Source organism: Argentina silus, assembly GCF_951799395.1.
Source record: "Argentina silus genome assembly, chromosome: 6".
NCBI classification, from domain to species: Eukaryota; Metazoa; Chordata; class Actinopteri; order Argentiniformes; family Argentinidae; genus Argentina; species Argentina silus.
In genome coordinates, this window is record NC_139660.1 from 5,467,769 (window position 1) to 5,480,458 (window position 12,690).

At 46.4% G+C, this 12,690-nt stretch overlaps 1 protein-coding gene across 1 annotated transcript in view; it reads right to left on the reverse strand.

Moving 5' to 3' along the window:
- hcn2b (hyperpolarization activated cyclic nucleotide-gated potassium channel 2b) overlaps window positions 1-8,848 on the reverse strand; it is a gene marked incomplete at its 3' end in the record, with an annotated part of 34,419 nt that extends 25,571 nt beyond the window's left edge. Inside the window, exons 1-2 of the mRNA XM_083672403.1 lie at window positions 7,923-8,848; window positions 5,321-5,744 (exon numbers count right to left, since the gene is read on the reverse strand). Coding sequence (XP_083528529.1) covers window positions 5,321-5,744; window positions 7,923-8,842 — 1,344 coding nt within the window. The 5' untranslated portion in view covers window positions 8,843-8,848. The remainder of the gene's footprint in view (window positions 1-5,320; window positions 5,745-7,922) is intronic.
- Between the last annotated feature and the right edge of the window lie 3,842 nt (window positions 8,849-12,690).

Genomic DNA, 12,690 nt, shown 5'->3' on the forward strand with positions numbered 1-12,690 from the left:
ATACAGTACGCAATTTGTGGGAGGCAACGCATTTTATGTTCTCTAGTTCTCACTGCATTTTGATTCATGATTGAATTAGGTGTCATTCAGTCAATTTTAATGTTGATCTAGTGAATATACACCGTTCCTTTGGAAGTTTAACATGCCTTGATAAATGAAGCACACTAGATCACTTCAACTACAGTACACCACTAATTGCCTGTACTCGTTAGACACTAATAGCTTTGATGAGAGGAACACGATCGTGACAGAAAAAACGTAGGATGTCACGCACTCTGTCAATCAATCAAACATGAGGTGACAGCTCCTCATTCCCCATTCCTCCCCTCCCTCCTCTTCCCACAGAGCTGAGTCCCAATATCCATACTTGTATACTATTTAGTTTGAAGTGATGAATTGGTCATGCAGACTAGTTTGTATGCTAATATGTGTATTGGGGCACAGTCTAGGGCTATTCTGAGCAGGATTCCCCTTAGGTGAGTATTCGTTCAGAACAGAACACATGGCTCTGAGTAATGTTCTCTTGTAGTGGTCCCAGTCTCGTAAACACTCCTCGCTGTGGGTTGCCTGGCTTCTGTCCAGGGCCTGTCTCATGTGTGTGTGTGTGTATGTGTGTGTGTGCGTGTGTGCGTGTGTGCTTGCGTGCATGTGTCTGAGAAGCAGGGCCCATCCGGTCCCCCAATTATACCAAAAACAAAGGCTGCCCCACCTGAGAAGAGAAGTGCCCTACATAGCAAATAGGACAGAAAACGTCCCCCTATGAAGACAGGCCAGAGAGAGAAGCCTCAGTTGTTTACTGGGCAGGGCTCCATCTGATGATGAATTAGGTGATTCAGTCACCCCCAAGACCTCACTCCCCGACGGGTTTAAAGCTCCACTGAATACAACATTAATACCTCTGACATTAATACCTCGGACACGAGACTGCATCCTCTCACTGTTCCTTAAAGTCACAGTGGTGGAATATACATGGTGGAAAAAGCCAAGCCGTCCTCAACACCCACATTTCTGTTCAGCTTGGTTCCAATTGTCTTGTATTGATCATGGTGTGGGTTATTTTCACGCTGCGCTGTTGTGTGTGTGTATCTGTTTAAGGACATTCACCAGCAGCTTACACATCCTAACGCGCTGGCTTGTCATAGGTCATTGAGGTCAGAGGGCTCAGATTGGTGCATTTAGCGCTGTGCCTGCCGTGACCTCGCAGCACTGAGCCAACAGAACCTTTACCGTCTCTCCCGCCAATTACGTCACTATCTCCTACACCAAGCCCCTGCTCTGTCACCGCATCACTCCCCTCATCATCCCTCCTCTCTCTATCCCTCCTCTCTCCAACCCTCTCTCTATCACTCCCCTCTCCAACCCTCTCTCCATTCCTCCTCTCTCCAACCCTCCTCTCACCATCCCTCCCCCCACCCCTTCCCTATCCACCTCCCCCTGCAATGACTCGGCCATCAGCCTCACAGGAGGAGGAGGAGGAGGAGGAGGAGGAGGAGGAGGAGGAGGAGGGGTTGGAGAAAACACTCAGAGGCCTCGCCCTCTGATTAGTATCCAATCAGGTCATGATGAGCGGTCTATGACTAATGTTCCTCCTGACATCAGAATGGCACCAGGGCATGTGTCACTGTCAGGCAGCTACACAGGGCCAAGTCATCACGTACGCTGGACGAGAAGCTAGAACCTAGAATCTGAACAACACACAGGCAGTGGAACTCTATGCCCCCCTTCATCTCAGCAAACACATCCCTCTTCACAACATGGATATACTGTATATAGCAATGAAATCATGAAACGAGATTCTAATTTGTTTCCAATTAGATTAATTTAGTCCTTTATTAGCTCTGATTAAATTAGAATGTTGTGTATGCTGAGAGAGGAAATGAAAGCATGCTAAATGGCCGTCCTCCTGAACCCACCAGTGCAGACACAATTATAGAGAGGTTACAGGCACTGACTGACTGCTGCCTGTCTGCCTCTCCAGCTCATGAAAAAAGCAACATCCACTCAGAGCCTGGACGTGACAGCCCGATGGAGAGGGTTGATACCAGGTCCCCTTTTGAGGAAATTACTCTGGCTATTCCCAGCAAGCCTGAGTTAAAGGAGGCACCTGCTGGAACACACACAGCTATAAGCCAAGCTCAGGTCAGCCTCGCCCAGCCTCAGTGAGCCGTGCTGGAGAATACAGCTGACAGGGTGGGTCTGGGTCAGGACAGAGGATCATGGCAGAGCTGCTGTCTGACATAAACAGGCTGGCTCTTTTGAGATACATATTCAAACTGCCTTTTGTCAAATTGTCTTTTTGTAGATACATAAACAGGCTGGCTCCTTCTAGATATATATTCATGATCTGCACAAGTCTGATGGACAGCATTGACACTGTGTTGGACAGATGACGTTGATGTTATTTTGGATAGAATCCACAGTGGCAAAGTAACTAAAGATATGAAAGATAGGTATCATGACAATCTTTGAACTGTAAGAAGACAGTATTGTGCAGATGTATTGGCTAGATAACTGTATCCTTACTAACAATGTTTCAATCATCATCATGGTACATCATCCACAGGACATTAACTCACCAACTGCCAAAGCATTACACTCACCACCTAGAGTGTCTTATGTGACATTTACCTAGCAACAATACTTTGATTGGCTACAAAATGAAGCATCATAATTTATGCATTTTCCGTGAATAAAGTCACCCTTGGCACTCTAGAATGTTGACAATTTGGGAGACTTTGTTCACCCTCGGCACTCAATGAGTTAAGATGGGATGAGTTATGATAAGATTATGATAAGAATGTAGTGATGAATATTTCAGTCATGTCATTTCTGTTATTCAGCTTCAGTGAGTTGGCTTGTCTCATGTCTCTTGTCTGAGGTACGCACTGAGCACTGAGCACTGAGCACTGAGCACTGAGCAGCTGCCACTGGTCGAGCTGAGCACTAGAAGAGAAACAGTCGCCTGGTTGCAGAAGGTTGATTCAATAATTAGGGGTCAAGTCTAGCTCCAATTACCACTCTGTAATCAAGAAAATAACTGTGCTATTGCACTTAGTGGGAGAACACACACTACTGAGTCATCAGACTTGGTTCAGCCAAGGTCCAAATATAATATCTTAGCTAGCGCTCAGGGGGAACCCAGGCTCTCCTGCTGTGCTAGTTTACTGTAATAGAATAGAATATAATAGACATATTATATTTTCCTTAGGGTAGGCTTCCAGGTGTGGTAATCAATTTGGCACTCTAAGTATACAGGACTACTGTTACATACAGTCGATGGAAGGTGTATGCGTAATGTTGGGAAGGCACATAAATCGATCTACCTATCTTCCAACGTAGATTGAAGACCCATCTCTTCAGGCTACATCATAACTGTCCCTCCTAGAGACCTCTTTATCGCCACTACCCCCCTGTGCAAGTTTCTCTCCTGTACAAATTATTTTTTTAGCATTGTGACTGTCAATAGCCCCTGGTCCTAGCATAAATAATTTTTTTCTTATGATGACTGATGGATAGATGATTCACTTACTAGGTCAAATGTATTTGTGGCTTTGGATAAAGGCGTCTGCTAAATTCCATAAATGTAAATGTAAATGTAATGTGCGGGTATGAAATACGTGGCCACATCACAGACTAGAGGTTGCTGCTCTGTGCGCAATTAGACCGTTTTTTTTTTCACCATCCACATCTCATTAACATTCAGATCCCAGAGAGTCAGGACGCTCAATAAACACCAGATCAAATAGGAAGTTTGGTTTTGATCTATGGCACGAAATATAGTAGGAGAGAGAGTGATTAGGCCACACTGGTTGTGTCTAGACGCTGCTGATGATCACTGGACTTCATTAGACAGCTGAATCCGACGTGGTGTGTATAGAGGACGTATTCCTGTCTATTCAATCCTTTGTATAACTCCTGCCTTTCTTGCTGTCACTGTATTGCAAAAAAAGATGATAGTATTTCTACCCAGTGGCAAATTCAGCATGAGATTAGGTGTGAAGCAGTGGATGAAATGATACGATCATTTCCTGGCTTAGCCGAGCCTTCCACTCACCCTCCTACGGTAACTGTCCCTTTCTCACCTCATCTGGTCTTTTATCTCCCCCTCTTCCTCCGCCCTACTGCCTTCCCCCCTCCAGCCTCCTCCTCCAGCCTCCCCCCTCCAGCCTCTCCCCTCCAGCCTCCCTCTCCAGCCTCCCCTCTCCAGCCTCCCCCCCTCCAGCCTCCCCCTCCCTGTCCCCTGCCTCTGTATCTCAGCAGCACAGCTTTACACATCCAGTCACATCAGGGTCAAACTAATCACTCCCACTGCACGCTATGGCCCAATGCTGTGATGGCGAGGCTGACCATCACACACTCACACACACACACACACACACACACACACACACACACACACACACACACACACACACACACACACACACACACACACATACCAACACTCAAACACAATCACACACACACACACATACCAACACACACACACACACACACACACACACACACACACACACACACACACACACCAACACACACACACCAACACTCACACACAATCACACACACACACACACACACACACACACACACACACACACACACACACACACACACACGCACACACACACACCAACACTCACACACAATCACACACACACACACACACACACACACACACACACACACACACACACACAATCACACACATACTAGTGAGGCACAGGTCAGCCCAAGATCGGGCTAATAAAATGTAGGTTATGTTATGGATTTGTATTTTGTTTCCTACTTTATAGGCTTAGTTAGCCTACATATTCTGCTAAAGTTAAAATATTAAATATTCTATTCATTCAGATTCATTCAGATTTTTATTCCACTTGTTTTCACTACTTTTCCCCTAATTGGCATCCATTTTTTATGTTTTTTTTTTTATATTTATGGGTTCAGGTCAAGTTCAACACATTCACAGTGACTGCAGAACCGTGTGCAACAGCATCACATCATCACAGATGCTGGGAGGCTAGTGTTGAAGGCCTGTGTCAGACAGAGGCTATTATTGAAAACACACTTGCACTGCAAACAAAAAACAAGATGAATATGCTCTCATCACATTGCCTCCCTCCTGCTACCCCCTGTTGTCAATACTCATTCTTGAGTTCATTCTTGTTACTGCTGCCTTAAACTTGTGTATAGGGAGGGTATGTTAAAGACCCACTTAGCCTATCTCCTCCCACCATTGGTCATTATATGTTTTAGAGCCACATTGCACACCCTACCTCCTTCTCTAATTGGTCAGTACAAGTTCTAGAGCCCAGCGTACCTCTTCCCATTGGTGGATGTATCGTATGAGCCTGGAGAGCCGGAGCAACCTCAGCAGACTGAGGATCTTGGTGAAGCGGACGATCCTCAGGGCTCTGGCTGTCTTGTACACCTCTGAGTCGATCCCCTTCTCCACGATCAGGAAGATATAATCCACAGGGATGGAGGACACAAAGTCGACCATGAACCAGGTCTTCAGGTACTTCATCTTGATCTTCTTCGGGTCCAGGATGATCTCTGTGTTGTCCTCAAAGACGATTCCGGTGCGGAAGTTGAGGACCAGGTCCATGAGGAAGAAGGTGTCGGAGACCACGTTGAAGATAATCCAGGGGGTGGTGGTCTCATCCTTGAAGAAGGTGATGCCAACGGGAATGATGATGAGGTTGCCCACCATGAACATCAACATGGTGAAATCCCAGTAGAACCTGCAGTGGAGTGATGGATAGGGAGATCAGAGAGAGGATCATAAAGACAGACAGACAAACACACACTGAGCACAGACAGACAGACAGAGAGACAGACAGACAGAGAGACAGACAGACAGACAGACAGACAGACAGACAGACAGACAGAGGTCATAATTATTCTAGTCACAGTAGTGATATAGCAGTAGTAATAGTTGTGGTGGTTGAAGAACTAGTTAGCGATTAGATACATCATGAGTGCATCATGTACATCATGAGTCAAGTGGAAACAGAAAGCTATCACTGTTTTCATTATGGGCCGGTGTTCCTTCTCGCTATTTGCTGTGCATATCACATCCCACTAAAGACGCTGACGTTGCTTCATCCATCTGACAAATGTACTCTCTGGCCTCTATTACATGCAGCTTTTATACTGTCCATGTCCCACAACACCCTCTGTAAGACAGGGTCACACACAGACACACACACACACACACACACACACACACACACACACACACACACAAAGCAGCTTATAGTGCAAACATCAGACCCGTCAGAAATCAACTATATCCCCTGCTCATTACAAGGTCATCTCAAGGACACCCAGGGGAGGCGAGAGAGAGCAGAGGGGGGTAATATGAGAGCAGAGCTGGCTCCTGAATTGATTCTAAATCCTGGCTACAAGGGCAGCAGTAGGGAAACAAAAAAAAGTATTAGCATATCTGAATTATTGTGACCGTCACAACGGACAGTTATGTAAACGTTAGTTTAGGCATTCTAAGGCATGTGAAATTCATAACATGGTTATTTAAGCACACAAAAGCCATTAAAAAAAAAGAGAACGAATAATGTGGCCGAATGTAGAAGAGCCCATTGGTCAATTAGGTTGAAGACTCTTGAATACTGCACCAAATGTAGTATCAGTAGACATCAATAGGCCTAGTTATAATGCTGTCTAATCAAGCCATGGTAAGAGGTGTCAGTGCTTTGGAGGACCGTATAGGTGTGTCGCTGAGTCATGTCTTGAATGACTGGTGCCAGAGCTTAATCGAACATTGATGACTCGACGGTCGAGTTTCAGACGGCAAGAACAGTGTAAGGGTGAAGGACTTTACCGCTCGTACTGTTCCCTGGGAAAGTTTATTTGCTCAGTCATATAGCCTACGACAGGGAGACGTTATAGATGGTGAAATAACAGAAAGAGTAAAGAAGGGCTAATTTGCGTTGTAAAGTTGCCTATGCGGTTCTCAAATGTAGGACATCGGAGGTGTCTGGTGCTGTCCATGGTGCTGAACTTGACGCACGCGAGCATTCCGCAATTCCACGAAAGCGACGTAACTCAGTTAATGTAACACAGTTGTGCGTTATTGGTAGAGTGATTCAGTTTAAATCAAGTTTACCAGAATGTCACGCTCATCCTAGATTATAAAAAAACACAGAGTTATATCAGCAACACGTTTAATTTTGCCTGATGTGTTTCCAATTACAAAATGTTTGACTAAACCGCCCTGATTGTTTTTAGCAAACAGGAAAAACATAACATTAGGCTTTAGATTTCAAATACATATTACTCCGTCAGAGCATGTTACCGTGTAACTCTTTGGTGATGACGATTAGGGTAGGCGTTGGAAAATATCCAACACAATTGATTGGATTTAGTATATGGTCTAGCGCGCACTTTTATCACCAAGTGATAAAAGTGATCTCCGTAGGTGGGGCATTGCCCATAAGGATAACATGTTTTCTCTGTGAAACTTTGAAAGAGTATTGGCGCGTTTTTTGACTCTCATATTAAATCTGAATTTGCATGAACATAATCTTTGTTTTACGCATGGTTCATTGGTTCGTTAAAGCCTGTTATGCCTGACCACATGTCCATTTTTGGTCATCTGTTTTACGCGCGATCCATAAATGCAAGATCCCAAAACCAGACTTTGATAAATAGTCAATCAAACCCGGCTTTATAAGAGCTTATGTCAAACTATGCAATAATGAGTCTGTGATGTGATATTTGCTACAGAAACCTCTATTTTGTGGCTTTGGCTAGTCAAAAAAGCAGCCATGAACATATACAATGACGGCACAAATGCGAAAGTTATGTGTAATGAGTTATAATAAAGTCTGTTCTATTATTGTTGACCCCATGGATCACATGATCAACCTGCGCCTAACCTTAGAGTGGCACTTGACCCATACCTGAAATCGCTGTAGGGGTGAATAATCCAATTACCCGCCGATTTTACGCGCTCTTGTTCCTTTTCCACCGCTTTCTGGCTCCCAAACATACGCAGGGAAAATTTGTTAACTCCAGGCTGAAGCATGGAACTAAATTGCCGCTGCATGTAAGTCCGATTGTCCGGTGGTTCAACATCATCTGGCACAATCTGAGGTCCATCCTCAGATTTAAAAAATGAAATAGAATTCCTGGACTGTTGGTTCTGGGTTTGTCCAGCGCCGTGCAAAGAGGACGACGCTTTTCTACTAGGGGCATTTGAGAAAGAAACTCTTGAGTCCTTTTTCTCAGATACAGTGGTGGCAGTTGTGGCCCCGAAAACATCGACCCCTTGCCCCTGTGTCAAAGATCCCGCGGAGGTGATCGAACCGTCCATACTGGCGAATGTGGAATTACATGCAGTTGGCCTTTTCCCGTCGTCAAGTGCAACTATTCCACCTGTGAGCTTCTCCTGCCTAGATATGATAGAAGACAGGCTCCCTGGAGTGTCCGGGTCCCTTCTGCAATCTCCGTTTTTGTTGCATATCATACCGGTACTTCCTTCACCTGTGACACCAGTAGCCAACCCGGTTACCGCTGCTTCTGTGGCCGAGTCCACACCAGTCCTGTAGTCTGAGACGCCACAGCCAGCGGCATCTCCCTGGCACAACAGAGCAGAGGTTGTGGCGCCTGTGAAAGTGTAAGGTGCGGACTCCACGCCTTGCAGGAGCCACAGATCATTGTTGTTGGAGTTCTTGCGCGCTGTTGACGCTGCTCCCCCTCCTGGCGTAAATTTCTTCATTTTGATACTTCCACGGTTCCCATCGCCGCCGACTGAGCCGGCTCGGTGCAATTGAGGCTGCAGGAATTTGGACTCCTCTTCCCCATCCTCCGCCTCGTCCATGACAGTGCTGCTAGTAGCTTTACGCCTGGGAACCTTGGCGAGGCTGGGAGGCGGTGGCAGTGGAGACGAATTCAAAGCAGTCCCAGCCTATCCAATGATGACACTTTAGGATAGGCTTTCGTGGCGTTGCTATGGCTGCAATCTGGCTGCTGCTCGTTTCTTGTCACATGGAAACGGCGGGGCCCTTTTGACAGTAGCCCTGTCCACTCCTCTTGATCATCATAAATGTATGGTGCACACACAGTTGATAAAACAACAAACTAATATGGATGGAACCAGAGAAATAGAGTGATGAAAAACGTGAAAGCGTTATATAGGGTAAATAAATTAGGTGAGATACCAAACAAATGATAGACCTGCATTGTTTCATCAATCAAGTTTTATTGAGCACAACCAGATTTATTTCAACACACACATTAAAATGCCGTGGGATCTGAGAAAGGTCAGTGGGTCCGCATCCACATGTAGGCCCATAAATATTCACAATTTTACGCATTGCTTACAGGCTAACATGTGCAGAAACGGTGCGTTTCCAAACCTAACTAGTAGCTTTTTTTTTCTTTTTCTTTTTTTTACCTGAGAAGACTTGTACCAGCATACAATATAGCATAACACCTGTGTATCGTTTTCATTCCTGACATGTTGATCTAGAAACATATAGGCTTTAACCAGTAGGCCTACCCAGTATCAGATGGAATCACTATACCAATTCCACCAATGATTAAATGGCTCCCTCTTGTGTTGAATCTCAACAGGATGTTTGGTATGCTGATGTAATGGTGACCTAGGCTGTTTGACCTGTGAAATGAGAGTTAGATTGCCTCATACACAATTACCTTTCACTGTCTGTAGCCTTAATGCCAAACACACAACCCACTATTCATCTACCAGATAGGACAATGGATCATCTTATTGCACAACGCTTTTCCATCCAAGTCTTGAAAATGACAAAAAAAAATATGGAAACGATGCTTTGTGTGGTGCCTAAAGTCTTCAGAATTATGTTTCTCCTGTTTAGCTGTTGATCATCAAACATCAAAGCTTCTTCTATAAACTTCCAGTATCTTCTTGACTATGCCAAATGGCTGCCCTCCAGCATTTCAGGCCTAGGGCCTATCAAAGAAATCCACCCATTTGATACCTTTTCCAGCATGCACACAATTTGCAATTCTATCCATTTTTAACACACTGGAAACATACACTCATTTAACACTTTATTAGGAAAACTATACTAATACTGGGTAGGGCCTCCTTTTGCTCTCAAAACAGCCTCAATTCTTCATGGCACTGATTGCACAAGATGTCGGAAACATTCCTTTGAGATTCTGGTCCATGATGACATGATTGCATCACGCAATTCCTGCTGATTTTTCAAGTGCACTTTCAAACTGTGAATCTCCCGTCCTACCACATCCCAAAGGTGTTCGATTGGATTCAGATCCGGTGACTGGGAAGGCCACTGAAGAACACTGAACTCGTTGTCATCTTCATGAAACCAGTTTGAGACGACTTTTGCTTTGTGACAAGGTGCATTATCATGCTGGAAGTAGCCATTAGAAGATGGGTAAATTGTGACCATGAAGGGATGCACATGGTCAGCAACAATACTCAAATAGGCTGTGGCATTCAAGCGATGATTGATTGGTATTAACGAGCCCAAAGTGTGCCAAGAAAACATTCCCCACACCATTACACCACCTCCACCATGAGAAGGTGTACAGGTGTTCCTCCACCATGAGAAGGTGTACAGGTGTTCCTCCACCATGAGAAGGTGTACAGGTGTTCCTCCACCATGAGACAGGTACAGGTGTTCCTCCACCATGAGACAGGTACAGGTGTTCCTCCACCATGAGACAGGTACAGGTGTTCCTCCACCATGAGAAGGTACAGGTGTTCCTCCACCATGAGACAGGTACAGGTGTTCCTCCACCATGAGACAGGTACAGGTGTTCCTCCACCATGAGACAGGTACAGGTGTTCCTCCACCATGAGACAGGTACAGGTGTTCCTCCACCATGAGACAGGTACAGGTGTTCCTCCACCATGAGACAGGTACAGGTGTTCCTCCACCATGAGACAGGTACAGGTGTTCCTCCACCATGAGAAGGTGTACAGGTGTTCCTCCACCATGAGACAGGTACAGGTGTTCCTCCACCATGAGACAGGTACAGGTGTTCCTCCACCATGAGACAGGTACAGGTGTTCCTCCACCATGAGACAGGTACAGGTGTTCCTCCACCATGAGAAGGTGTACAGGTGTTCCTCCACCATGAGACAGGTACAGGTGTTCCTCCACCATGAGACAGGTACAGGTGTTCCTCCACCATGAGACAGGTACAGGTGTTCCTCCACCATGAGAAGGTGTACAGGTGTTCCTCCACCATGAGACAGGTACAGGTGTTCCTCCACCATGAGAAGGTGTACAGGTGTTCCTCCACCATGAGACAGGTACAGGTGTTCCTCCACCATGAGACAGGTACAGGTGTTCCTCCACCATGAGACAGGTACAGGTGTTCCTCCACCATGAGACAGGTACAGGTGTTCCTCCACCATGAGACAGGTACAGGTGTTCCTCCACCATGAGACAGGTACAGGTGTTCCTCCACCATGAGACAGGTACAGGTGTTCCTCCACCATGAGACAGGTACAGGTGTTCCTCCACCATGAGACAGGTACAGGTGTTCCTCCACCATGAGACAGGTACAGGTGTTCCTCCACCATGAGACAGGTACAGGTGTTCCTCCACCATGAGACAGGTACAGGTGTTCCTCCACCATGAGACAGGTACAGGTGTTCCTCCACCATGAGACAGGTACAGGTGTTCCTCCACCATGAGACAGGTACAGGTGTTCCTCCACCATGAGAAGGTGTACAGGTGTTCCTCCACCATGAGAAGGTGTACAGGTGTTCCTCCACCATGAGACAGGTACAGGTGTTCCTCCACCATGAGACAGGTACAGGTGTTCCTCCACCATGAGACAGGTACAGGTGTTCCTCCACCATGAGACAGGTACAGGTGTTCCTCCACCATGAGACAGGTACAGGTGTTCCTCCACCATGAGACAGGTACAGGTGTTCCTCCACCATGAGACAGGTACAGGTGTTCCTCCACCATGAGACAGGTACAGGTGTTCCTCCACCATGAGACAGGTACAGGTGTTCCTCCACCATGAGACAGGTACAGGTGTTCCTCCACCATGAGACAGGTACAGGTGTTCCTCCACCATGAGACAGGTACAGGTGTTCCTCCACCATGAGACAGGTACAGGTGTTCCTCCACCATGAGACAGGTACAGGTGTTCCTCCACCATGAGACAGGTACAGGTGTTCCTCCACCATGAGACAGGTACAGGTGTTCCTCCACCATGAGACAGGTACAGGTGTTCCTCCACCATGAGAAGGTGTACAGGTGTTCCTCCACCATGAGACAGGTACAGGTGTTCCTCCACCATGAGAAGGTGTACAGGTGTTCCTCCACCATGAGACAGGTACAGGTGTTCCTCCACCATGAGACAGGTACAGGTGTTCCTCCACCATGAGAAGGTGTACAGGTGTTCCTCCACCATGAGACAGGTACAGGTGTTCCTCCACCATGAGACAGGTACAGGTGTTCCTCCACCATGAGACAGGTACAGGTGTTCCTCCACCATGAGAAGGTGTACAGGTGTTCCTCCACCATGAGACAGGTACAGGTGTTCCTCCACCATGAGACAGGTACAGGTGTTCCTCCACCATGAGACAGGTACAGGTGTTCCTCCACCATGAGAAGGTGTACAGGTGTTCCTCCACCATGAGACAGGTACAGGTGTTCCTCCACCATGAGACAGGTACAGGTGTTCCTCCACCAT